Source organism: Dipodomys merriami, unplaced genomic scaffold (genome assembly GCF_024711535.1).
Source record: "Dipodomys merriami isolate MVZ:Mamm:240054 unplaced genomic scaffold, mDipMer1.0.p SCAF_71, whole genome shotgun sequence".
Lineage (NCBI taxonomy): Eukaryota > Metazoa > Chordata > Mammalia > Rodentia > Heteromyidae > Dipodomys > Dipodomys merriami.
Window position 1 is genome coordinate 4,566,670 of NW_027206302.1, and position 27,334 is coordinate 4,594,003.

The 27,334-nt window shown below is 54.9% G+C and overlaps 1 protein-coding gene across 2 annotated transcripts; it reads right to left on the reverse strand.

Moving 5' to 3' along the window:
• Positions 1 to 513: 513 nt before the first annotated feature.
• Col8a2 (collagen type VIII alpha 2 chain) lies at positions 514 to 25,528 on the reverse strand. Of its 2 annotated transcripts, none has more exons than XM_070008751.1 (5): positions 25,494 to 25,528; positions 20,794 to 20,892; positions 16,350 to 16,393; positions 5,271 to 5,477; positions 514 to 4,723 (listed from the first exon to the last, which is right to left on the reverse strand). In XM_070008751.1, the coding sequence occupies exons 4-5, from the start codon at positions 5,455 to 5,457 to the stop codon at positions 2,808 to 2,810; spliced, it is 2,103 nt and encodes a 700-aa protein (XP_069864852.1). In that variant the 5' UTR covers positions 5,458 to 5,477; positions 16,350 to 16,393; positions 20,794 to 20,892; positions 25,494 to 25,528; the 3' UTR covers positions 514 to 2,807. The 2 variants fall into 2 exon arrangements, with proteins under 2 accessions (XP_069864852.1, XP_069864851.1); XM_070008750.1 differs by having other exon boundaries at positions 20,794 to 20,889; positions 25,494 to 25,524.
• Positions 25,529 to 27,334: the final 1,806 nt, after the last annotated feature.

Genomic DNA, 27,334 nt, shown 5'->3' on the forward strand with positions numbered 1-27,334 from the left:
GGCTTACAGGCGTGAGACACTGGCACTTAGCTTGTCCCTGAGCTTCTTTTGCTCAAGGCTAGCACTCTACCACTTGAGCCAGAGCCATTTACAGCTTTTTCTGTTTATGTGGTACTGAGGAATCAAACCCAGGGTTTCATGCATGCTAGGCAAGCACTCTACCACTAATCCACATTCCCAGCCCTTTTGGGTAGTTTAGTGGAGATAAATGAGTGTCACTGACTTTTCTGCCTGGGCTGCCTTTGAACCATGATCCTCGGCCTCCTGAATAGCTAGGATTACAGTTGTGAGCCACTGTCGCCCAGCTACCCGTTGGTTTCTTAAAATGCCTCTTGGTGCTTGCTAGTATACAGGGTCTTTGCTACATGGGAACATCTAAGGTTTCTGATGTGACAGAAGCCCAGGGTGGAGAGCTGGTGAGGAACGCACTTGGTAACAAGAGCCCAGAGAAGTCCTTGGACCTTCTTTGCTGCCTCTGCATAATGCAGTGTCAGCACAGTGCTGTTTTATACAACAGATTTTATTGAGGTCATGTCAACACAATAGTGTAATTTTTTTTTCTTTTCAAAAAGAAGTCCTGTCTTTGGCTCCCTGGTACAATTTTCTGAATCACTGACACAGGGTAAATGATAAATAGAGAACTAAATTCCTATACCAGATTGGAAATGAAATAACTAGTGGAAAACACTTAAACCTTAATCTTAAAAAAATGAGAATCAGGATATTAAAAATGTACAAGGTAATGTAGTTTTCATAGTTAAAACCTGGCATTGTTTATCAAAGCTAGTCAAAGGACACCTGCAACTCACATCTCATAAACATTTCAGAAATGTCTGCCACCTTCCCTAAAGGCTTGTGGAATCCCATGGAGCTAGCTCTGAAGCCTTCTTTGTTTGCCTTCCCCGGTGCCTACTTGTTTCCTGGGAAGCCCACTGTGAGCTGGTTGATTTCTACCCATCAGAACTGCTCCCTAACACAACAGGTAAGTGGTTTTGACCCGGGGAAGAAGGTTAACTCCTTAAGTTGGTTCTCTAGGGTGTTAGGAAGAAATGCACCATGAGCCCCAGCCAAAACCTTTTCTCCCAAAAAAGTCACTCGGGCAAGTCTAGGATTGCTTCTCTCTCTTTTAGGAATCATTGGAGAAGTTGGGGGAGGGAAGGGGGGTTGGCACACAACCTGAGGAACCACAGCTTAGAGAGTCAGAAATCAGCCATCCTCTGCCTTCATGGACAGTTGAGTGGGCCTGAATTGGAACAGTGCAACAAGATCACTTACAGGTGACCAAGGCTCACACTTGGTATGGAGATATGGGCAGGCTTAGAGGAGGCTATGAGCACCAAGCAAAGACCATCTATGCATGGACAGCAACTGTCCCATCACCTCAGCCAGCCAGCCTCCTGCAGAGGCGCTGATGGGGAGCGGAGGAGGATGGCAGAAACATTCCAGTTCCGCCTGTTGGCTGCCTTTCAGGGCCTTTGCCTTCTGGGCCCTAACCTGCTTACAACAGGAAATTGCAGAGCGTGCGTGGAGGGAGAAGAGTCTCCTACAGATTATCCCTCTGGTAGGCACAACCCACCCTTCATCCTCAAGCTCCTATGTCCCCTGTTCAGAGCACCAAATGAGAGGCTCTGCCTTGGGGACACTAGTTGGGGGTGGCAAGGATCCCTTAAAATTGGAATGAGAGGGCTGGGAAGGTGGCTCAGTGGTAGAGCGCTTGCCTTGCATGCCTGAGGCCCTGGGTTCGATTCCTCAGCACCACATAAGCAGAAAAAAAAAGCCAGAAGTGGTGCTGTGGCTCAAGTGGTAGAGCGCTAGCCTTGAGCTGAAGAGCTGAGGGACAGCGCCCAGGCCTAGAGTTCAGGCCCCACGACTGGACCCAAAAAAACAAAAACAAAAAAAAAATTTTGGAATGAGAAAACCAGGTCAGTCCAGTAGGTAAAAGGAAGAGTATTCTTGTCTGATCATCAGTCCTGCTCTATGACATGATCTGTGCAGATACTTCAGTATGATCTTTCCAGCACATAGCTGGCCTGCTCACTGCCCTCATCCTAAACAGGACCAGCACAAGGATGGGGAGAAGCTTGGGAGATGGAGGGAAGAGCTACTGACCTGCCCCCAGCCCAATGCCCTACCTCTCCCAGACTACTTGTCCCCATGTCTGTGGCCAAAGCCTTCCCAGGATCCTGCAGAGGGTCATAAAATTGTCCCAGCCAGGATAGGCCCAATGATGTCACAGCACCACCTGGGGGTTGCATTAGCAGCAGGGTGTCCACACCACCTCCATTGCCTCCTTTTCCCAACTGTCCTTACACGGGTGTTCCTGGGGAGCCAGAAGAGCCCCAGCCTCCTAAGACTGACTGTGAAGGAGCCTATACCCCATTTCTTGAGCAAGTATCCCCATCCCTTAAGTAGGTGCCATCCAGGAGCCAGCAGGAAGGGCTGTTTCCCTCGGAGGATGGAGGGGAGCTCAGCCCCCTCTGGCTGAGCCGGTTTATCGGGGCCCAGCAGCAGCCAGGACGTATATAGGGACTGGACTGAATACCTGGGTTCCTGCCTGCAGACCAGGCAGGGCAGGAACAGGGGTTCAACTCCCTTACTGCACAGACATCTGGGGGAGAAGAACTCAGGCCAACCCCTTCTGGTAAAGCTCTCAGCCTGCACATGGGAAGCAAGTCAGTCTCCTCCAGCCAAGGCTACGGCCGCCTCTGTTCAGCCTCTGGCTGTTCTCTTTAAATGGAGGTCTTTGTAACTGAAAGGTTGCTCTACCACTAAAGAGGAGGAGGCCTGGACAGCAGGGCCCCCACGGGTTATGTGGGGCAGAGCAAGAATCCCGAAAAGGAAGAGTGGATGTACTTGGTGGAGTAGAGGCCATTGGCCTGGTCCGAGGGCATCTGCACCCAGACTTGGTCGTTAGGCTGCAGCTGGAGCACGGCCCCGCCAGATGCCTGGTCCAGGTAGCCCTTCTTGTATTCGTCGTAGGTGTAGGTGGCTGGCACGTTGTTCTTGTACAGAGCCACCCACACGTTGGTGCCCTTGACGTGTACATGGTAAGCAAAGTAGTAGACGCCGCCCACCGGGCAAGTGAAGATGCCAGTGGCCGGGTTGTAGCCGCTGTGGCCGTTGTAGAGCGTCCGGTCAAACTTCACTGGCATGCCGGAAGCAGGGAAGGGCGAGGTGAGCACTGCGGTAAAGGCTGGTGTGCTATGGGCAGACAGCTCACCCAACCCAAACTGTGGCTTCCCCTTGCCCAGCACAGCGCCCTCTACCCCGCCATTGGGCAGGTGCAAGCCTGCGATGCCAGTCTCGTCAAAGGCCCCAGGGGCTCCAGGGGGGCCGGGAGGCCCGGGAGGCCCAGGAGGGCCGGTGAGTCCTGGGGAACCTGGGACTCCAGGGGGCCCTGTGGGCCCAGCAGTGCCAGGTTCCCCTACTTTCCCCTCTCCCGGGGGTCCTGGCAGGCCTGGCTCGCCCTTCAGGCCTGGAAGACCCTGGGGCCCGATAGGACCAGCTGGGCCCTGGAGTCCTGGGATTCCTGAGGGGCCCCTCAGGCCAGGCTGCCCAGGGAGCCCCAGCTCACCTTTCTGCCCTAGGGCTCCTGCCACCCCTGGTCCTCCGGGGCGGCCTGTGAACCCTGGCTCACCTTTGGGCCCGGTTGGTCCGGGAGGCCCATGGGCCCCAGGAAGTCCCCTCTCGCCTGGAAGCCCAGGTTTCCCAGCCAGACCGCTGGGCCCTTGGTCACCCCGAATGCCAGGCACTCCTGGTGGTCCTCCAGGTCCTGCATCACCCTTAGGCCCTGAAGGCCCACGTCTGCCAGGGAGCCCTGCAGACCCAGGAAGTCCAGGGGGACCGCCAAGACCCTGTGGGCCTTGCTCCCCTGGCTCTCCATCTTCCCCTGGCTCACCCCTGTCCCCTAAGAGCCCTGGGACCCCCGCAGGGCCTCTGTCCCCTTTGGGACCTGGTAATCCCGGCATACCATAACCAGTAGGACCTATCAGGCCAGGGGGCCCCCGAATCCCTGGCTCCCCTTTGGCCCCCGTGGGGCCCTGTGGCCCTGGCACCCCTGCTACCCCTGGAACCCCCACACCATCTACCCCAGGGGGTCCTTTTGGACCCACAGCTCCTGGCTCCCCTCTAGGGCCTGGAACCCCAGGAATCCCAGACTCACCCTTGTCTCCGGGGGCCCCAGGGAGTCCATCCAAGCCTGGTTTGCCCAATCCAGCTGGACCAGGGAGGCCAGGGGGCCCGGGGGCACCCCCTTGCCCAGGGGCTCCAGGCAGCCCTGGCTGACCTACTCCATTATCCCCTTTAAGGCCTCGATCTCCTGGGGGTCCAGGCTCCCCCTTGGGTCCTGGCTCCCCCTGGAATCCTGGGGGACCTGGTACCCCTTGGGCACCTGGTTTTCCTGGGACAGTCATGCCTGAGGGGCCAGGCAGACCAGGGGGGCCTGGGGGTCCCCGGAGGCCCTGGTCTCCTCTTATCCCTGGCTCCCCCCGAAGCCCAGGCTGTCCTGGTGGTCCAACCTTGCCTGGGAGCCCCGGGGGACCAGACTTGCCCATCCGGGAGAAGCCAGGGGGGCCAGCAGGGCCAGGCTGCCCATGGAGCCCTGGCTTTCCAGTGCCTGGCTTTCCCGGGAAGCCGGGAGGACCAGGGGGGCCCCGCGGCCCAGGCTTCCCAGGGGGGCCGGGCTCTCCTTTCAGGTCCATCGGCAGCAGTGGTAGAGGCATTTCTGAGAGGAAAAAAGATGGAGAAGAGGCGGGTCAAAGGCCTGGACAGTAGGAACCCCTATCTCCCTATCCCCCGCAGCAGTGTGGGGTACACTGGAGAGGAGCTGGCCCTGAAGTTGCTCAGGAAAACCATCCCTAGCTGTCCCTTTCTGCCCTCATGGAAGGGGGAGTTCAGGAGACATCCAAGGGTCTCCTGGGCTGCAGGTTATCCTCACCCAGGGCTCGCATGAGCCCATGACTCATTCCTGCATAAACCTGAGAGTACAGTGGCCACCAGGGGGCACCAGCAGTCTGCCTTAGGGCCAGCCAAAGCTAAATCACCCCAACTTCCCCAGCCTGCCCCCATCTGAGGACCACTTGTGCTGGCCAGCCACAGCCCATTTCCAGGTACTCTGAGGCTGAGAAGACCCAGAGCAGCCTCAGGAGACATGAGAGGACTTTGGTGGGGACTGGGAGCCTGTGTTGGAGGCCTGGGAGGGTCTGATGGAGGTCAGGAGAGTTGGGGAGTCAGGAACTGTTTGAGGCATGTGGGGAGGGGTGCGTTCTCACCCAGGTACTGGCCCTTGCCCTCACGGAAGGGCGGTCCCACGGGCCCCTTCTGCATGGGCTGCACATACTTCACTGGGGCATAGCCTGCTGCCCCACCAGCCCCACCACCAGCGGACACCCGTGGTCCACACCCCAGCAGCAGCAGCAGTAGCAGCATAGAAGACAAGGGCATTAGAGCCCCCAGCATGGCGTCTGTCTGTGGGCGTGCTGCAGGGAGAAAGAGAGGAGGGTCAGTCAGCCCCCCCCCCCCAGCTCACAAGAAGACCAGAATTTAGATATTTGTGAGAAATTCCCAAAGGCACAGGGGGCTGTGGGAGCCCCTTCTTAAACCCCTTTCAGGCCCGCCTTTTGGAAGCCAGTCACTCTGCAATCAGATGTTCCTTTGGGAACACCAGTCCGACCTCAGTGTGTCCCCCACTAAAAATCTTTTCAAAATAACACCCATGAGCATGCATCAGGCTGGGCCCTCTGCCAGGCCCGAGCCGAGCTCTTCAGAGCCCAGAATTCAGTCCTCATTACACTTGAATAAGGTGTTGTTACTGATCTCCCCATCTCTATTTACTGGGGTTTTAACTTGGGGCCTTTGTACTTGCTAGACAGTTTGCTCTACTGCTTGGGTCACAGCCCCAGCACTTTCTGCTTTTAGACTGTTTTTCAGATAGGGCTGTTTTGTGTCCTGGTTGGCCACGGACAATGATCCTCTTAGCTATGACCCGCATAGCTGAGGTAAAGGTACAGCCACCACACCGGCTTATAGGCTGATGGGGGGAGCGGGGAGGGACTCTTGTTAACTTTTTGCCAAGGCTGCCTTCAAATCATGATCCTCCAAATCTCTACCTAGCAGTATCTGGAATTACAGGCATGAGCCACTGAACTAAGTGATATAGGATTTCAGTTAGGGGTGATAAAATATAAAACCGTATGCTGATATTCACTCAACTCTGAATATAAAATATATTTTAAAATTACATTGTGAATTTAAATGGGCCAGTTGTAAGATGTGTTATATATTAATAAAACTGCTTTTTGGGCTGGGAAATGTGGCACAGTGGTAGAGTGCTTGCCTAGCACGCATGAAGCCTTAGGTTCGATTCCACATACACAGAAAAAGCTGGAAGTGGCGCTGTGGCTCAAGTGATAGAGTACTAGCCTTGAGCAAAAGAAGCTCAATGCCCAGGCCCTAAGTTCAAGTTCCAAGACTGGCAAAAAACAAAAACAAAAACAAAAACAATAAAACTGCTTTTGTTTTTGCCAGACCTGAAGCTTGCACTCTGGGCCTACACTCTGTCTTTGGGCTTCTTTTGCTCTAGGCTAGTACTCTACCACTTGAGCCCATAGTGCCACTTCCGGCTTTTTCTGTGATTAATTGGAGATAAGAGTCTCACAGTTTCTTGCCTGGGCTGGCTTCCAAATGCAGTTCTCAGATTTCAGCCTCCTGAGTAGCTAGGATTACAAGCGTGAGCCACCACAGCCAAAACTACTTTTTTTTGGGGGGGTCAATCCTGGGGCCTGAACTCGGCCTGGGCGCTGTCCCTCAGCTCTTCAGCTCAAGGCTAGCAACTCTAACATTTGAGCCACAGCGCCACTTCCAGTTTTCTAGTGGTTTATTGGAGAGTCTCATGGACTTTCCTGCCTGGGCTGGCTTTGAAACGTGATCCTCAGATCTCAGCTTCCTGAGTAGTCAGGATTACAGATGTGAGCCACCAGAGCCTGGCTAAAACTACTATTTCTAAAAGGCAGCTTAACAGCCTGCTACTCAGAGCTGTGAGGACAATGTGCAAGTATCATCACTGCACTTTATTTAGCCAGTATGCATCATTTGAATGAGGGGCTATGTGGCATTTTTCACACCCAAGGAAAGTCCCTCTTCTCTGAACACCCTTTCTCTGGACTCCTTTCACTCCACCCAGGGCCCTTTCTGCACCTGTGCCTGGCAGTGAGCAAGGAGCAAAGCTCTACCTGCAGCCATGAATGCAGATCTGGGGACGGCTGTGAAGCCACTAACCCATTTTGCAACCTCAGCCGGACAGTAACGCCAACCACATATGTTTCCCCTGTGCCCCAGGTCAAGTTCTACTCTCACGGCCTCATCAATACTAATTATCATCACAAGCAAAGAACCTATCCACCTCACCCTACCCTATTGAAGAAGCAGCTCTGGCTTAGGGCTGGGGTACGGCTCAGTGGTAGAGCACTTCCTTAGCATGTGCAAGGCCTAGGGTCCCAACCCCAGTACCAAAAGGAAGCAGGGGCGAGGGAGGGTGGAGCTGGAGCTTAGACCACAAAAAAAATTGCTCAGGCCACATGGCATGTAAGTGCTAGAGCTGAGTTCCCATCCAGAGCGTAGGCCACTTACTGTGACAGATGCCAGGACTCAAGTCTGCACAGCACAGTAGGGGCCCACGGGGGATGCTGATGGAGCATGAGGCTAGACACTGTTTTGGCATTTGACATTTAACCCTTAGGTCAGCCTGCGATGTATGCTGCCCCTGATTCGGAGATGAGGAAATAGGGTAAAGGGTTTGTTCTTTAACAGACTCATAGGCAGAACCTACCTAGGATGGACTCTTTTTTGTTCAATTGTGAGGCTTGGATTCAGGGCCTGGGCGCTGAGCCTGACCTCTTCTGCTCAAGGCGAGCTCTCTACCACTTTGACAGCTTTCACAGCTCCACTTCACAGACTTTCCTGCCTGGGCTCGCTTTGATCCCAGATTCTCAGATCTCAGCTTCCTGAATAGCTAGGATTATAGACGTGAGCCACCAGCACTGGCCTAGATACTTAAGCCCAGCCCTAACCACATCACCCACCCCACTTCTCCTGAGTATGGGAAGACAGGATCCTCCCACCCTGGCCACCTGAGGTGAGGGACTGCTTGCTAGGTGGGTGGGAAGGAGGAAGAGGCAGAGTGTAGAACAGGAAGTAGAGCAGAGGGAATGGCTGCTACCCTTCTTTGGCCAGGGCCAGGATTAGGACACTACCACAGGGGAACTCAAGACAGGCCTGGTTTTAGGGAAGCCAGGGTAACCAGCTTTCCACAGTAGGACTAGAGGGTGATGAGACCAGGAAGACGCCTAGGCAGTCACAGTGCCAGAGGAAAAGCCCTAAGGCTAGGCAGGGACAGAGTCCTAATGAACTGTGTGCCTTTCATTCCTCCTTGGTAATGGAGATCCACTAGAAAGGGCTCCTGGCCCCTGCCTATCCCAGCATCTTCCACACCCCACTGTGTGTGTGTGAGTGTGTGTGTGTGTGTGTGTGTACAAGAGAGACAGGTAGAGGCCAGAGATACCCCTGCTAAGATCAGGAACCAGATCTCAAGCCAGGCCCTGAAGCAAATGTTTCCTGAGTGCAGAGTGCCAGACGGCAGCTGGCAGGCCTCAGGCGCTGCCTGTCTTATGCACAAAAATGACTGAATTCCCACCTCACTCAGGAAAAGATGCTACTCAGGGTCCCTATTCTACGGAAGAGGAGACGGAGGCTCAGAGGAGCACTGAGGTAGTGTGCAGGAGCTGGGAGGGCAGGCCTGTGGCTACTGCCACAAGGGCTGAGAGGGACGGGAGGGAGGAGAGCACACCAAAGAGCAAAAGCCGGCCAGAAGAGTGGGCAAGCAGAGAGGGGAGGCGCTCTTCCAGCTTGGGGCGCCTGTGGGTTTGGAGGGAGGGTCGCTGTGGCTCTTGGATTGAGGAAGAGCTGGCATGTGCCAGTCTGGGCGCTGGGAGGTGGAAAGGAGCCAATGGCAGGGAAAGGGGGCACTAAGCCTGTTCAAGGGGCTGCGGGAGCAAAGAATGGCCTTGGAGCTGCATAACTGCTCCTGTGACATAGCGCAGCCTACACAGCCCCGCATCCATGGAGCTCTTGCCACTACTCACTGTCCCCGCCCCTTTCCCACCATGCGGACACCATGCCAGGCCTAAGCCCATTCTGTCTCCTGGAGTTTCTCCACCTTTGTGGCCATAATCCTCATGTATTCTCTCCCCCCGCCCCCTTCGGTTGTGGGGCTTGAACTTTCCTGAGTAGCTAGGATTACAGGCATGAGCCACCAGCACCCGGCTCAGTCCTCATGTATTCTTGCACTTTGGGGAAGCCCATGAGCTGCCCCTGCTGATGCCAGTGAGCCTCTGCCTGGCTCTTCTGCTCTCGCTGTCCCCACGTCCCCCTCCCAACTCCATGCCCAGCAACAGGGCCTAGCTGGCACACCGGGGTGAACCAGAACCAGAATATCTGAAGTGTGTGTGTGTGTGTGTGTGTGTGTGTGTGTGTGTGTGTGTGTGTGTGTGTCCTGGGACTTGAACTCAGGGACTGGGCACTGTCCCTGAGCTTCTTTTGCTCAAGGCTACTTGAGCCACAACTCCATTTCTGGCTTTTTTGGTGAAAAATGTTTATTGACAATAAAAATCTCAAACATGCTGGGTACTGGTAGCTCATGCCTGTAATCCTAGCTATTCAGGAGGCTGAGATCTGAGGATCATGGTTCAAAGCCAGCCCAGACAGGAAAGTCTGTGAAACTCTTATCTCCAATTAACCACCAGAAAACTGGAAGTGGTGCTATGGCTCAGTGGTAGAGTGCTCGCCTTGAGCTGAAGAGCTCAGGGACAGCGCCCAGGCCGAGTTTCAAGCCCAATAACTGGCTCAAAAAAAAAAAACAAAAACAAACAAACAAAAAAAAACAAATTTTTCTGCTCAGGACTGGCTATGAACCATAATCCTTGGATCTCAGCCTCCTGAGTAGCTAGGATTATGGGTGTGAGTCACCAGCACCCTGCTACTGTCAGATTTTTTTGTTGTTGTTGTTGCCAGTCCTGGGCTTGAACTCAGGGCCTGGGCACTGTCTCTGAGCTTCTTTTGCTCAAGGCTAGCATTCTACCACTTGAGACACAGTGCCACTTCCAGCTTTTTCTGTTTATGTGGCGCTAAGGAATTGAACCCAGAGCTTCAGGCATGCTAGGCAAGCACTCTACCACTAAGCCACATTCCAGCTCTACCATCAGATTTAAGGTGCATACCAGTACCTCACTCAGACTTCACATAGACATGTATCACACCAACCAGGAAGTCCCTTCTCCCAGATGAGAGGGCTCCCCAGGGCTAGAATGGGAAATGGTGGGGACATCCAGATGGTCTTAACTAAAGAGTTTCAGCTAAGAATGACAGCACTGAGAAGAGAGGAGGCAAGGGCTTCATCTGTTCTTAGTTCCCCAGGCAAGGGTTGGTGGCACACAGGGTGTCAGGGGAGGTCCAACGGGACAGTCCTGAGGCTTAAGCTAGCTCTGCCCATGACTAGCTGTGTGACCCTGGGGCAAGCCATCACCCTCTCTGGTGACCTCTTGGGAGGTGGGGCTGCAGGGGTATGGAGCCTGCCTGAGGAGGGACACATCCAGGAGACGCTGATTCAGGGGATTGAGCCATGGCGGCAGCGGGGTAGACGCGGTGTTTGGACAGCTGCAAGTCCTTAACGGGGATTTCCCCCCTTTTCAACAAATCCCCGTAAAACAGCATTTCCTCCAAGTCAGCATTTTGTGGCAGCCTGGCCTTCTCCCAGGGAGGCCAAGGAGACAAGGAGACGGGCCGGGAGTGGGGAGTGCTACGGGGTCCCTCAGGCCAGACGGGACGGGCCCCAGTGGGAAGACCTCCACCCTGAAACAGCCAAGGAGAGGCCTGCCCACCGAGCCCTGCCAAAGGGACCCACGCCAGGGGCAAACAGCAGAGGACGCTTAGGAGACCCCGCCACAGTGAGGTCCTGACACTCGGCCACAGCAGAGGTCCAGACCACAGAGGACAGGAAGAGCACCGCGGACCCCAGGCCACCTCCCAGGCTCCAACGGACCGGGCAGGGTGAGGCTGGCGTGACCCCAGACAAGGCAGCACTCAGCGCCTTGGATGGGGGGTGGAATCCAGGCCCCCAGGCTCCTCACCACCACCCCAGACGGGCAGGCGGCTAACCGGAGGAGCGGTGGAGAGGCGCTCGGCTGGCCAGCCAAACCACAGGTATGTTATGAGACGCTTCCTGTTGTGGAGACATTTCTGCGGATCCTCGGCCCCACTCCCCAGACTCCGTGCCTCTCTCTGGTCTGCAGGCCTGACGCCACTCTCCTGGGCTCTGTCTCTGGCACCTGCTCAGAGGAACAGCTCAGGGGCTCCCTCTCAGGGCCAGCCCTGGGAAGCACTGGGCCTCAGGACCAGGGGCCCATGGTCCCTCTGCACAGCTCCTTACCCACTGGGTGATTATGGGCCAGTGATCCTGGAAAAAGATCATTGAGACCATCTGACCCTCCAGCCCCTCCAGGTATGCCCGCTTGCCTTATTCCTGATGACCAGGAAGTCTCACTTTGGTCCAACCACCAATCCTCCTGTTACCAAGTGACACCTGTCTTCCAGCCCTCAAAAGACTCAAGTGGCTTGCTACTCAAACCTAGGATCTTGTGAAATGACCACGTAAAGTCTATTTGCTAACTATTCCCTGGTCATTCAGAAAAGCTGACCAGGCACCACAGAGCCTACTCAGGATTAAAACTGAGTTATGGATCTGGAATGGAGGGGGATGGAGGACTGGAGCAGAGGGCTTGACCCCCAGTCCTGCTTCCCCAGCTGGGCTGTTCACACGTCTGAAGGGCTCCCAAGCCTCCCCCCCCCCACCCCCGCCCCGCCAGCCCTTCTTCCACCTAATATCTGAAATAGGGGTTCCATTTCCCACTCAAGACCCAGGTCCTCCTTCTTAGGGTCTTCTTGGTCTGTGGATGCCTGCCCTGCTGCTTTCCAGACTCTCCAGCCTCAAGTCCACATAGGCCCAGTCCCCAGCCTGCTCCGCAGACCTGTCCCAGAACCTGGGCTCACATCCTCTTGGAACAGTCTCTGTGGACCCAGCCTCCCCTTTCCCCAGCTCTGGTCTTATCACCAAGGACTCCCCTCCCTCCTCCAGCTCCGACCTCCCCCTGGGGCCTTCAGCTCCTGCTGCACTAGCAGCCAAGCACTTTTGCCTATCCCTCTGCTGTCTCCACCCAAACCGTTCTCATTTCTGTCTCTCTTATTACCTCCTCCTCCCCCACCCCCAGCTGCCCAGGCCAAAGCTCAACATCACTTTTGGCCCTTCTTTCTTTCCTTACAGGGAAGAAAAGACTCTCTCGAGCCTATCCTGCTTTGGTACAATTAGGAGATGCTGCCTCCCCCCAGCCATTGCCCCTCCTGGGCACTCTTGGGCACCCAGCCTGCACAACTCCACATGGCATTTCTATGCCTGACCCTCAGATCGCAGATCCAAACCCGTGGCTCTGTCTCCTCTATTCTCTCACTTCTCTTTCTTCCCACCACCTCTGCCCTTCAGAGACCTGTACACCTCCAAAATGCAGCGCAGCCAAGAGCCAGCCAGTGGCTCAGACTCAGGAGCTGAGATATGAGATCATCATGGTTCAAAGCCAACTCAGGCAGGAAAGTCCATGAAACACCAATATGAACCACCAAAAAGCCAGAAATAGAGATGTGGCTCAGGTAATAGAGCACCAGCCTGGATGATAAGGGACTGTGTCCAGGCTGAGTTCAAGCCCCAGTACCAGCACACACACACACACACACAACACACACACACACACAACACACACACACACACACACACACACACAACACACACACACAACACACACACACACACACACACACACACACACACACACACACAGCAACCCAATGCCTGACACATGCCAGCCACTCCACCACGAAGGCTCAATTTAATTGCCAAATAATTATATGGGTGATCATAGCAGTCTCTCACCCAGCCCCCGCCGTCCCCACCTCTCCTCTCTGTTTTTTCAGCTTTGCCCATATAGATTCCAAACTTTAGCCTTGACCAGAATCATCAGGATGGTTGTTGAGACACACATTCCCGGTCCCAACCCTGACTCTGCAGGGGTGATCCAGGCCTCACCTCAGCGTCTCTGCCCAGCCCCTGGGCGAGGCTGAGGGGGCCTGCCTGGGGGCCACGAGGAACACAACCCTTCCAAGGCCCTCTGTGCCTTCCAGTGGCTCCCTAGTACCAAGAGGATAAATTTCATGTTACTCTGCCACGCATGTGGCTGCCTGGAGGAGGAGAGCAGACAGGGTAGAGAGGCTGGTTGTGAGCGTAGAGAAGCTGAGACCATGGTGGAGGAAGGGCTGTGTGGGGGATGGAAGGACTGGAAGTCAGCTCAGTAGAGGAACCATATCTGTTCCATCTGAACCATCTCTGTCCACGGCTGTGCTGTCACTGCCTGCGTGTCTCCGCATCTCCCCCCTGACACGCTTGGTAACACCTGGAAGACAGCCCTGATGGTCTGTACTTGCTTATGCTATCTCAGCCCTGTGTCGGCCTGCCCTGGTGGGGTCTTACAGGGAATGAGGGGTCTGATGTCTCTGTGCTCCATCACTGTTGACACAGCCCACTAAGTTTAACCATGCAAGTGAGGACACTCCTGAGTCCAAGCAGCCTGGAATCGAGTCAGGGGCAGAAAGTGGTGGCCATGCTAGACCAGGCAGATGGCTGCATAGGAAGGTGCCTCTTTCTTGTCTGCCCTGTCAGGCTTCAGTTTCGTTCAAGTCCCCACATCTCTCACCAGGCAAGTGAGGCACCCAGGCCACAGGGGACCCCAGCTTGGGAAGCAGTATTAGAGTCTTTTTTTTTGGGGGGGGGGTCCGGTCGTGGGGCCTGAACTCTGGGTCTGGGCGCTGTCCCTCAGCTCTTCAGCTCAAGGCTAGCGCTCTACCACTTGAGCCACAGTGCCACTTCTGGCTTTTGGCTTATGTGGTGCTGAGGAATCGAACCCAAGGCCTCATGCATGCAAGGCAAGCACTCTACCACTGAGCCACCTTCCCAGCCCTAGACAGAGTCTTGAAGGACAAATCAGAGGTCACCAGGCCACAAGAAACAGTGAACAGTCCAGGCAGAGGACAGACAAGTGTCTGACGGGGAAGGGGCTGCAGAGCTCCTGGGCAGGAAGCAGGTATCCAGAGACAGTGACCTTATGGGTCTGAAACTCTCACATAAATAAAATTAGGGCTACAGATTAAAAAGTTCCTGGAAGCCGGGAGCTGGTAGCTCACGCCTGTAATCCTAGCTACTCAGGAGGCTGAGATCTGAGGATTATGATTCAAAGCCAACCCAGGAGCCCGGCGCCAGTGGCTCCTGCCTATAATCCTAGCTACTCAGGCTGAGATCTGAGGATCGCAGTTCAAAACCAGCCGGGGCAGGAAAGTCCGTGAGACTCTTATCTCCAATAAACCACAAGAAAACCAGATGTGGTACTATGGCTCAAGTAATAGAACACTCACATTGAGCTGAAGAGCTGAGGGACAGCATCCAGGCCGAGTTCAAGCCCCACAACTGACAAAAAAAAAAAAAAAAAAAAAGCCAGCCCAAGTAGGACAGACTGTGACACTCTTATCTCCAATTAACTGCCAGAAAAGCAGAAGTGGTGCTGTGGCTTACAGTGGTAGAGTGCTAGCCTTGAGTGAAAAAGCTCAGGCACACTGTCCAGGTCCTGAGTTCAAGCCTCATGACCATCAAAAATTTTAAAAATTAAAAATAAAAAGTTCCTAGCGGGTTTGCTGCATCCTGATGACAGCCAGCCTCTCACCATGGGGGACACAGAAGCGGAGGAGGTAAGAGTTGCATACCCCATCCCTGGGTACCTCTGATCCAGGCCCCCTGGCTCCCAAGCGGAGGAGGTAAGAGTTGCATACCCCATCCCTGGGTACCTCTGATCCAGGCCCCCTGGCTCCCATGGCTTCCCTAGAGCCACCTGTACCTGGATCACTCTTCTTCCTCACTTAAGGCCCAGCTTTGGAGCCGCCTCTCCAAGCAGCCTTCCCTGCCTCCCTCAGAGCAGCTTTTCTTTCTTTCTTTCTTTCTTTTTTTTGGTCGGTCATGGGGCCTGAACTCTGGGCCTGGGCGCTGTCCCTCAGCTCTTCGGCTCAAGGCTAGCGCTCTACCACTTGAGCCACAGCGCCACTTCCGGCTCTTTTCTTTTTGCTTACGTGGTGCTGAGGAATCGAACCCAGGGCCTCGAGCATGCAAGGCAAGCGCTCTACCACTGAGCCACCTTCCCAGCCCTCAGAGCAGCTTTTCTAGGTGCCCACCCCTCCTCCCATCCACCTCACTCTGACTATGGGTGGCACTGAGCACATGCTCAGCAAGTCTGCCTTCAGGGACATACTGGCAGCCCCCCTCCCACCTTGGGCCCAGCCCCCAGGGTGGCTTACCAGAGGGCCCCTTTCTCTGTGGCTCTTCTCAAATCCTCCCCAGATCTGGGCCACAGAGGGCCAGGACTGAGCATTCTTTTCTACAGTTAATTGCATTTACTTTCCAGGCTTCTGGCCTCTGCCTATCTCTGAGTCTGGTCCCCCCTGTGCTTGGGGAGGAACCTCTCAACTACTAGAGCATGCAGAGAGATGAGAACAATCAAGCAGGGCAGACAAACCAGGAAAGCTCATGAGGAAACAACAGCAGAGCAATCATGGATTGGCCTCTCAGGCAGGTGACTGGAAGCAGCTGACCCCTCTCTACCGAATGCTCCTCCCAGCAGAGGCCTCGAGCCTGTCCAGAATGATTCTAATTCAAGGGTCCCCGGATCTGGCCATCCCGGCCTTAAGCCGGGCAGGCTGGACTTCAGGCTCCAACCCTTCTCCTTCCCCTTCTGGTTCGCATTTGCAGCCTTTTCCGGAACGCCACCGGCACTGCTGCTGCCCCAGCCTGCCAAGATTCCTGGGCCTCTCTCCTGGGCCTCGAAGCTTCCCTGCATGGTGGCGGCAGCAGCAGCAGGAGGGGCTTGGCTGGGCAGAGACAGGCCCGGTGGGAGTGCAGCCAGGCCACTGCACCCAGGCTGGGCCAAGCAAACACTGCTGTGCCAAGGAGCTGGGCAAAATAGTTCACAAATGAGAAAAAGCTGCTTCCGATTCAGCCGGAGTTTTACAGTGCACAGGGAGCTGAGGTCACCTGTAAGAGAGGCTGCCCTCAAGGACACCCTGGGCCTGGGAGGGGCTTCTACTCCAGCAGGAGAAGGCAGGGTGAGACAGCAACAAGCGCAGGCCTCATCCAGCCTGATCTCAATTGCGCTTACCTTTCAGATCAAAGGAGCCAGGGAGGTCTCAATGGAGGCAGGGCCTGTGGATGGAGAGGAGTAGTAAGAAGCCACCAGAAGCCGAGATGCCCCATACCTGACCCTCCGCCTCACCGCACTGGCCACAGCTTCTTGCCAGTAGCCCCGCTGGACCCAGGGGCACTAAATGAGCCTGGTGTCACAGGCTGGGCCATACTCCCCCTCTTTCTGAATTCCATGTACACTTAGTGTGCTCAGAGTACCTGAGCTGAGGTGGACATGTCCTCTTTTATCAGAGGGGAGCTGGAGGGGGGGGCTTCTGGATCCATACTGGCAGAATCCCTCTCTGCATCAGCCCTAGTTAGCAGTGGCCCTTAGGTTGGGAGACATGCATGCTGTGTGTCCAGGACTGGGCCGCCAAAAAAAGCATCTCTATCCCATGTCCTGCTGGAAGCATCAGACAGGTGACAGCCATGCAAGTAACTAACATCTCCGGGATGTGGGAGATGCACGGTCTCTCCCTATCCCCTCAGAATGCTTCCAGGCAGAAGACATATTGAAGCTGTATTCTGAAGGATGAGGAGTCTGAAAGGTAGACAAGGTAAGATAAAAGAATTTCAAAGCCGGGCACCGGTGGCTCACGCTCCTAGCTACTCAGGATGCTGAGATCTGAGGATCACGGTTCAAAGCCAGCCTGGGCAGGAATGTCTGTAAGACTCTTATCTCCAATAAACCACTCGAAAACCAGAAGTGGCGCTGTGGCTCAAGTGGTAGAGCACTTGCCGTTAGCTGAAGAGCTGAGGGACAGCGCCCAAGCCCAGAGTTCCAGCCCCACGGCCGACCCAAAAATAAAAAAATAAAAATAAAGAATTTCAAGCTAGCTACTCAGTAGGCTGAGATCTGAAGATTACAGAGAGGATCTCAGTTCAGAACCAGACCCAGCAGAAAAGTCCTTGAGACTCTCATCTCTAATTAGCCAAAAGGCAAGATGTGGCTCAAGTAGTAGAGCACTAGCCTTGAGTAAAAAACCTAAGGGACAGCACCTAGGCCCTAATTTCAAGCCCCAACACACACACACACACACACACATGCACACACACACACACACACGCATGCACACACACGTACTGGAGATGGCTGTAGGGATGCCTTGACAGATATAGGGAAGGCCCAGAAGTGTGAGTAGGGTTGAGGAGGACAGACAGGAGCTGCGGCTGGAATGGGGGGAGGAGGGGAAGTCTTAAAAGCCACGCTTGCATTTGTCCGTGGGGAGCTATGGAAGGCTGTGGAGTAGGAAGGTGGTGTAGTCCAAGCCCTGGATGGCCAGGTCCCCATTTCTGCTTCAACCAAAAACAGTGCCAGGCTCTATCCAAGGCCCTAGTCCAGGTGGCTACACAGAGGGACAATAGCTAGAGTCCAACCCAGACAGGACTCCTAGGTGGATGAGGAGGGGACACCCAGCCAACCCACCTGGCAAGAAGGGCTGCCAGCTGCGTCACTCTCCCCCAGCTGCTTGCTTGCTTCTGCCCACTCCCATGGAAACTCTGGCATCCCAGCCCTCACCGTGGCTGCACAAGCAGCCAATGCCAAAACCAGCCCATCCTGGGCCTTCTCTCCAAGTTGGCGAGCTCTGCCTCCATCCGGCCAGTCTGAACATCAAGATCCCTAAGCTAGTCAAGATTCCATTTTCCAAGCCCCCAGCCTGGATGAAAGGTCCCACTTAGCTGCATCCCAGCTTCTCTAGCCCAGTCCCTCCCCCACCATGAGGCTGGGGAAAAATGAGTTCTGTTGGGTCTGGCTTTTGAAAGTGGAAAAGGAATTTAACTGACTGGGGCGAGGGTGAGGGGGGGGTTGGGGGGGAGGGGAATTATGATCCGGGCCAAGGAAGAGCTCTAGTGAGGGTATGCAGGTGAGAAAACCCTGAACACACTGGAGGGATGAAGAGGATGGAAACAAAATAAACAAGAACTGGGCTAAAGATGGAGCTCATTGGCAAAGCGCTTGACTAGTGTGCGTGAGGCCTTGGGTTCAATTCCCCAGCCTCAGCATGTAGGGAGACACAAAACCCAAACAGACCAAAAAGAAATATTTTTTTTTTAGTAGTGGGACCTGAACTCTGGGTCTGGGCGCTGTCCCTCAGCTCTTCAGCTCAAGGCTAGCGCTCTACCACTTGAGCCACAGTGCCACTTCCAGTTTTCTGAGTGGTTTTATTGGAGATAAAGAGTCTCACAGACTTTCTTGCCTAGGTTGGCTTTGAACCACCATCCTCAGATCTCAGCATCCTGAGTAGCTAGGATTACAGGCATGAGTCATCGAAGCCCGGCCAGACCAAAAATTTAACTAATTAATCACAGCTAATATTTATTTTGCGAGGCACTGTTCTGGGTTTTTGTTTTTGTCTTTTTCAGTGTTGAAGATTAAACGCAGAGCCTTGCACACACTAGGCAAGTGCTTTACCACTAGGCAACAGGCTAGTCCTTGTAAGTGTGTGTGTATGTATTAGTCCTGGAGCTTGAACTCAGGGCCAATGCTCACACTTGACTGTTTCTGTTCAAGGCTAGTACTCTACTGACTTGAGCCACAGCTCCACTTCTGGCTTCTTTGGTAGTTAATTGGAGATCAGAGTCTCATGGACTTTTCTGTCCGGGTTGCCTTCAAATAACAATCCTCAGATCTCAGACTGATTCCATGTGTGAGTCTCTAGGACTCAGTTGAATTTTTTGTCTTTGTTTGTTTTGTCAGTCATGGGGATTGAACTCTTAGGTTGGGCGCTGTCCCTCAGCTCTTCCGCTAAAGGCAAGCACTCTACCACTTGAGCCACAGTGCCCCTTCCAATTTTCTGAGAGGTTTATTGGTGATAAGAGTCTCATGGACTTTCCTCCCCAGGCTGGCTTTGAACCATGATCCTCAGATCTCAGCATCCTGAGTAGCTAGGATTACAGGCGTGAGCCACTGGTGCCCAGCTGAATTGTTTTTTTTTTTTTAATTTAATTTAATTTTATTTGTGAACATACTGTACAGAGGAGTTACAATTACATGGGCAGGATAATGCGTACATTTATTACCAAGCATTGCAGCCTCCTCCTTTGTTTACCCTTCACATCCCTTCCCAGCCTCCCCCCTCCCCCCCGAATTATTTTTTTTGAAACAAGGTCTCACTATGTAGCCAAGACTGACCTTGAACTCTCCAACTTCCTTGCCTCATCTTTCTAAGGGCTGAAATTACAATGTGTACCACTACAATGGCTCTGGGTATTATCATTTATCATCTTGTTTAATCCCCACAATAACCCTTTCTACTGACAGGGAAGCTGAGGGACCAAGTCCGAACCTAACTTGAGCTGTTGGCTCCAAAGCCTGGGTTCTTAACCACTAACTGCATAAATGACTTCACATGACAGGTCTGGCTGCTGTCAGACCAAGAAATGCTTTGACAAGGCATGAGGGTCAGAGACCTGGGCTCAGCTCCAAACTGGCTCTTCCCCTCTCCATCAGTTTTAGCCCTTAATAACTGTTTCTAATCCCAGGCACATTGGGAGTACCAGAACAGTACTCGCATGTTCGCGGAGCATTGTTTTAGCAAACTCCCCTGCAGTCTTGGAACAGTTGTCCAGTTTTACTGAGAAGGGGTTTGGGGCTCAGACTGCTCCCATCTAGCCCCCGGGTTACAGGGCAGGAAGGAAGGGGACAGGATCTACACCTACATCTGCCCAGCCCCAAAGAACCAAAGTCCCCACACTGGGGGGAGATCTGGGTCCTGCTCCACCCTCGATCTCCACCATGCCAACCACAACCAGATGGCTCCGGGGACAGGAAAGGCTGAGTACCGAGTGGACAGCTACTGCCAAGGGACTCTGGAGCCCTCCCTCAGTTTCACAAAATGGGAAAGCAGGGTGGGTGGCTGTGCCAGGGCAGTGCCTGAGCCCCCTTCAATGGGACTCTGTTCTTAACTCCCCTCCTTAATCTTCTTCTTGAGCCCTTTCAGACGGCACTGTTCCTCTGCACAAAGCCTGCTGCTGGCTAAGCCTAAATCCCAGGCCAGATGGCGGAAGGACAGTCTGCACCCTGTACCCACAGCTAGTGAGGAGTTCCCAGACCTACTTCCCCACTCCCACTTTCTAAATGGAGGGGCTTGGGGCCCCGAGGTGAGCAGTCACTCCTGCCAGAGGTGAATCCCTCCCTCCCCCCCCCCCCGCCCCCCTGCACCCACACTATTGGTAGGTTCTGGGCTAATCATCTCTTTTTTTTTAAATCATAGGTTGAAAGAATCACTGTATACAATTTGTGTGTGTGTGTGTGTGTGTGTGTGTGTGTGTGTGTGTAAGAGAGAGGGAGAGAGAGAGAGAGAATGGAGGCTTGAACTCAGGGCCTCAAGCTCTTCCTCAGCTATTTTGCTCACAGTTGGCACTCTACCACTTGAACTGTACCTACAGTTCCAATAGCTAATTTGAGATAGGAGTCTCACCAACTTTTCTGTCCAGGCTGGCTTTGAACTGTGATCTTCAGATCTCGGATTCCTGAGGAGCGAGGATTACAGGTCTATGTGCCCAGAAATGCAATTCTTCTAGCAAGAAATGGGAGAACAAAACAAATCAATTTTGGATGCCAGAATGAGAGCAGAATTGGTCATACAGGACTCCACTGAAGGCTCACTGATACGATGATAAATCTTCTTACCGTGATGCCACCCAGCAGTCCTGTGGAAGGAGCAAGATAAGAAAAAGGCCCCAAATCTAAGAAAAAGGCTCAGAGAAGTCACTTGTTCAAGTTCAGCAGCTAGCCAGCAGGGGATGGTCCCAGAGCTTGAACTGAGCTTGAATGAGTCCAAAGATGCTGAGGACAGCTCCCCCCTCCCTAGTCGAGACACAGTGTTGGGGGCCTCCTCCCAATTCCTTAGCTCCTCCTGGCTGACCACCAGAGATTCCACCCTGGCCCAGCCCCTGCTGCCACTGTAGGAGGGGGGCGCTGCATTCCTGGCTAAGCAGCGGATTTGCTGTGCTCTGGGAACTATGAAAAGAATGTTTGCCACGAGCTGAGCTGAGCGTGGTCGCCTGTCAGGGAGCGTGGCCTGGAGGGCCCACGCAGAGCTGTGCAGCAGCCAGCCCAGCAGGAGAGACAAGGCTAGACAGAAGGAAGAACTTCCAGGTCATGAGGGCTGCAGACACTGGCTGGGGGTGGAGGCCAAAAAATTGGCCTCTGGGATCTTTCAGGAAAGGAAATACGACCTCCCCACCCCACAATCTCATTTCCACTCACCACAGGCTTTAGGGAGATCCAGGCTGGTATGACTGGCCCATCTCATAGATGGGTTATGGACTCAGAAGAGATTATCTGAGGTCACAGAGCAACTAGAGGCAGAACTAAGAGCAGAGGCCAGGGCTCTGGTCTCAGGCTCCTTCCTTACCAAGGCTGAGGTCTCTCCATCACAGAGATCACCAAGGGGGTCTTAGATACTAGAAAACACTAACTCTGTCCTCATTCTGAGCAACCCATGCTGCCCACCTCCTTCCCAGAAAAACAACCTGTGCTATAGAAATGCCTGGCACCCTGTGGGTGCTCAGCAACCATGCCACACCCTGGAGAGGGTAGTGGTGGAAGAGGTAAGTATAAGCAACAAAAGCTAGGGATCCTCACAGACCAATACTCAACAGTCTGCGTGCTGACCTTGCTGAGCCTCCACTCATTTCTGTTAAATGGACCACTAATTCCTGCCCTGCAGCATGGTTACAAGGATTAAATGAGAAATGTGAGCATAGACCTGTGCACAGCTAGTGCCCTGTAGACTCTTTATCCCTTCATGTATGAGTACATACCTCATACCTCAGGCCAGCATTGCAGGCTGCCTCTCCCCAGGAGGTACTAGTCCTCTGCCCCCTGTGAAGGTGGGCCTCTCTGCTCTCCAAAAACAAAAATCCTACTCATCCAATCTGCCTGGGGACAGTTAACACTCTATTCTCTCTGTGTTTTGTATGTCTGTGTCTGTCTGTCTGTCTTTCAGTTTGTCTGTCTGCCTGTCTCTCTCTCTCACACACACACACACTTCTTGTATTGGTACCAGGGCTTGAACCTAGGGCCTGTGCTCCTGGTCAGCTTTTTTACTCATGGCTGGTGCTCTACCACTTGAGCCACATCTCTAGCCCACCTTTTTGGTGGTTAACTGGAGATGGATTTTTCTGCCTGGAAGAGTTTCAAATCTCAATATTCCAGGTCAGCTTCTTGAGCAGCTGGGCTTACAGGTGTGGGCCACTGGCACCTAACCTCATTCAAAACTTTCTGAGAATCTAAGTGGAGGCAGGCCCAGTCTCCCCTGTGTCCATCACAGAGGTGATGGACACTGATCGGAAATCTGGGTGAAAGTTCTAAAAGCTGTGACCTGGAACCACTCCTCACCCCTCCAACAGGCAAAAGGATCCTGGAGACAGGGACTGGCATTCACACTGAGTAGCTAAGGAAACTGAGGCTCACTGATGGGCAGTGCCAGGCCCATCTGACTCTCAAGGTCAGTTCTTCATTCTGGACGTGCTGCCTTCACTCCAGACACACCGTCCACATCCTACCCATCTGGAAATGTCCAGAGCAGAGAGCTTTAGAACTCTCTTCCTGGGAGAGTGACTTGTCTGACCAATGTCTGGGCACACAGGTGCACACTCTGGCCTGGCACACTCATTCTAGCTTCTGTACGTTCCTCAGAGCTTCCAAACACTACCTCCAACTTAGTCCAGTCATTGCAGCTTATCAGACCCTGGAGCCAAACCCACATCTCTCCTGCGCTTGCCTCCTTCTGGGACAGATCATAGGGTTCCAGTACAAAGCTCCCGGCCCACCTTCTCCTCACCCCACGGCCACTCAGGCCCGCCCCTGACTCCTCTCCATCCACCTCATCCTCTCATCCCCAGGGCAACAAGGCACTTCAACTCCCTCTTCCTCCTCAAACTGCCCAGCCTCCTCCCATGCTACCCTGCCTCAGAGATTCCCGTTTTTGCCCCAGTAGCCAGTGATTCCCAGATTGCATCACGCAGCAGCTCACACCCTGCCTTTGAACAAGACCCTTGGAAATCTGACCTCCAAGCAATATGAGCCCCTCCTACTCCCCACTGTGTGACCCAACAGTGCCCTATTACTCACTGTCTCAGAGAGAGAGAGAGGGGGGGGAAGGAAAGAGAGAGAGAGAGAGGGAAGGAAAGAGAGAGAGAGAGAGAGAGAGAGAGATGCTCTGCACATGCTCTCCCCTCCAGCAACATGTGCCACCCTTCCACCCCTGTATTGGACAGAATTCTCATTATCCTTTTTTTTTTTTTGGCCAGTCATGTGGACCTGAACTCTGGGCCTGGGCGCTGTCCCTCAGCTCTTCAGTTCAAGTCTAGCGCCCTACCACTTGAGCCACAGCGCCACTTCTGGCTTTTTCTGCTTATGTAGTGCTGAGGAATCGAACCTAGGGCCTCATGCATGCAAGGCAAGTGCTCTACCACTGAGCCACCTTCCCAGCCCAAATTCTCAGTATTCTTGAAAGCAGCAGTCACCTCCTGGTGACTCCGAATGGCCTTGCCGTCTGCACCCCCAGGCACGCGCTTCTGGGTTGACTTGCAGGGTTCCTCCCCATGGGTTCCTCAGCAGGTTCCCGTGACCACAGCTGCATTCCATATGGGACCACTGGGCCTCTCTAGTTCTTCTACTCAACTTTTGGGGCTAGCTCTTCTGAGGTCCCTTCTTTCCAACAAGGGGCCCTATGACTACCACTGGGAGGGATCTGGAATGATTGGTGGGGGGCCAGAGGGACTGGGAAGCTGGGCCCAGGGCAGGGGAAGCAGTGGGGCCTGGAGGCTCAGGCTGACAGCCCACCCTCCCGCTCACAGACACATCCCCTCTCCTTGTTCCCTTCCCTTCCTCTGGGCCAGAGTGGAAACACTCATATGCACTTGGTAGACAAAATGAAACCGGAGAGAGACCCTGGTGAGCATGTAGAGTGTGTGTGTGTGTGTGTGAAGGCACGCACATGTGTGCATGAGTATGTCTGGCTGGGCCATGTAGGGCCTGCTGTTGAGCCTGCAGATGGGGGGAAGGGCAGGAGAGAGATGAGAAAGAGAGAGGAGAGAAAAAGAGAGCATGAGAGGGACAGGGGGAGAGAGAGGAGAGAAGTATGCTGACATGTGGCTAACAAATGTTTGATCCGGTGTACGATTGTGTGATTCTCCACTGGAAGGAGAATCCAGTTGACACTGGGGTTCACACACCACTCTGGTGACTGTGTATATCTGTGGTTAGTCCTCACTACCCTCTGGGATGTCTCCATGCCCAAGGGTCTGTCAGGGTGCACTAGCCCAGCCAGCTGGCATCTATGCCCTCACCAAGACTACCAGCTCTCCTTAAGCCTCTCCTAGACCCTCAGTTCCTCCCCGGAGAGCCCCTCTGTTCAGGGCAGTGAGGATCTATCTTAGCTCAAGTCCCGGGAGAGGGGCACCCTGCTGTCTTACTCCAGCCTGCCTGCCCCCCCCAAAGCCCCCAGACCTGCCCCACACACACGCACACGCACACGCACACGCACCCTGGGACCAGCTCTGCTACAACAGGAGGTGGTAGGAAGACCCTGGGCTGCCAGGATGCTCTGCTTGGGGTCAGTAGTGCAATTGTGTCAGGAACCCTACACAGTGTCACACACACACACACACACACACACACACACAGAGCAAAGTCAGAGGGAACTGCCCACCCCGTTCCCGGGCCTTCCAGAGAAGAGCTCGGGGCTCCCTACCTGGGGCACCTCCTGGAGCTACTACGGGCAGAGGCTGTTTTCTGGGGACCTGGGTCCCGAGTTCTTGAGCAGGGCCCCGGAACTTAGCAGGAGGGACTTGGGGGGCAGAGGCAGGACACCGAGGCACGAGGAGGGGCAGCGGATCAGAAAGGGCAGGAAGATGAGGAGAGGGGAGCCGGGGGGGCTGGAAGGCCGCGGGGGGCCCTCTCCGCGGCCTGGAAAGGAGATGCTCCCGTATTTCACAGGTGGGAAGCCGGGCTGCGCCGCCGCTCGCTCCTCGGCCGGGCCCCGCGGGCGCTGTCCGGGGCTGGCGCGCCCGCGGCAGGGGCGGGAGGGAGAGGCGCTGCAGCGGGCGATCCGCGGGAGTGTGGGGCGCGGGACCGGGATGGGCGCGGGGGGCCCCTGCCCGCCGTTACCTGCGGGGCGGCCGCCGGGGCGTCGTCGGGGTCCGCGCCGCCGGAGCTCCGCGTCGCTCTGCCCGCCCGCCCGCCGCGGAGTGGGGGACGGGAGGCGCGGCGGGGCGGGGCGCGGCGGGGCGGGGCCTCACCCGCTCTTTCCACCGGCGCCGCCAAGGCCCGCGCCCCTCCCGCCCGCCCGGCGCCCCGCCCGCCCCGCGCCGGCCCCGGACCCCAGCCCATCCCCGTCCTCGAAGGGCCACCTGTCCTGCAGGGAGGGAGGGAGAGGGCATGGGGAGGCCCCCAAGGGCTGCACAGAGACACCCCCACACACACAAGGTGCCCTGGGCAGACCAGGAGCCGAGCCTGGTCTTGTCGGCTTTCGGGAACTCAGCACAGGTGGCCTACTAGAGCTGGTTAAAAGTCACCTTTAGCCAAGTGGGGACCCACAGGAGACGGGAGCGATAGGATGCGCCTTGAAAAGCCTTCTGGCTGGGGCGGGTAAGGTACGGCCACCGGCCACCACCCAGGGGGCCCTGGCATGGCCCAGGGAGGCGGGAGAGGAGCTGGGGAAGGGCTGGATGTTGGGATGAGGGACTTGGAGGGGGGTCGTCAAAGGCAGCCGTCAGTCAGGTTTCTCAGTAGGTCTGGGAATTGTGGGTCCAGAAGGAGAGCATTGGGACTGGGTGTGTGGGACTTCCATGAATGGAGGCGAGTTCTGGGCTACATGCGAGGCTCCTTAGTGTATAGCTGGAAACTGAGGCCAGGAGATGGGGAGGACCCTGGGGAAGCAGGGCCCCAGAGAGGGCAAGTTAACTGCCTCAGCCAAGAGTGAGTAGAGTTCGGTAGTTCATGCCTGTAATCGTAGCTGCACAAGAGGAGGATTTCTACTTGGGCAGAAAAGTCTGTGAAATTCCATTTTCAATTAACCAGCAAAATGCTGGACTTCAGGCATGGTTCAGATGGTAGAATAGCACCAGCCCTGAGCAAGAGAGCTGGCTTCATGGAGGGAGGGGTGGCGGAGTAGGCAGGGAGGAAGGCTGTAAACCAAGACCCACAGAAACAGTGAAGAACCTTTGGGATGGGCAGTTGTGGGTTGGTGTTATGAGGTGAAGTGCAGGGCAGTAGCCAGGCCGGGAGGGTAAAGGAGAGCACCACAAGGCAGGAGGTGGAGGCAAGGAGGACAGTGAGACGGATTAGGTGAGTTGAGTTCAGGAGAGGGGGCTGTGGGGTGTGTGTGTGTGTGTGCGCACGCGTGCTAAGTGGTAAGGAGCCAAGCCCTTTGCAGTTCCAGAAAAGGAACAAGGAGCGCCAGGGCTGTCCGTCTGTGGGTCAGGTCTACCTTATGGCCCCTTCCCCCTCCTACTGTCTGCCCTTCAAGGGCCTCCCACTTTGCTGTCTCTCTGCCAAGATACACACCAACCCCGCCACTCCTCAGTGGGGCCTCTCGCCCTCACCCACCCCCAGAGCCTGTGCCTACTCTCTCCCACCCTTCAGGTTGGGGGGCTGCCAGGGGCCTGTGAGTCTAGACTTCCAAGCCCAAGGGAGCGCCTGCAAAGCCAGGCTGGGACACCACCTGAGGAAGGGGGTCTGGGCAGGGTAGCTAGGCAGACACAGGCAGGAGGGGTTCATCAGGAAACCACCCCACCCACAGTGGGGATGGAGGGAAAAACTGGCCCTGAAGAGGGGCATCAGTGAGGGCTGAATGTTCAGAGGACGCCAGGCCTCTGGAGTTAGATTGCCCAGGTTCAAATCAAAGGCAACCACCACCAGCCAAGGGCCTTTTCACAAATTAATGCCTTGTGCCTCTGTTTCCCTATATGTTATGTTCTCTTAGGCTCTGTGAAGATTCCATCTGTTAA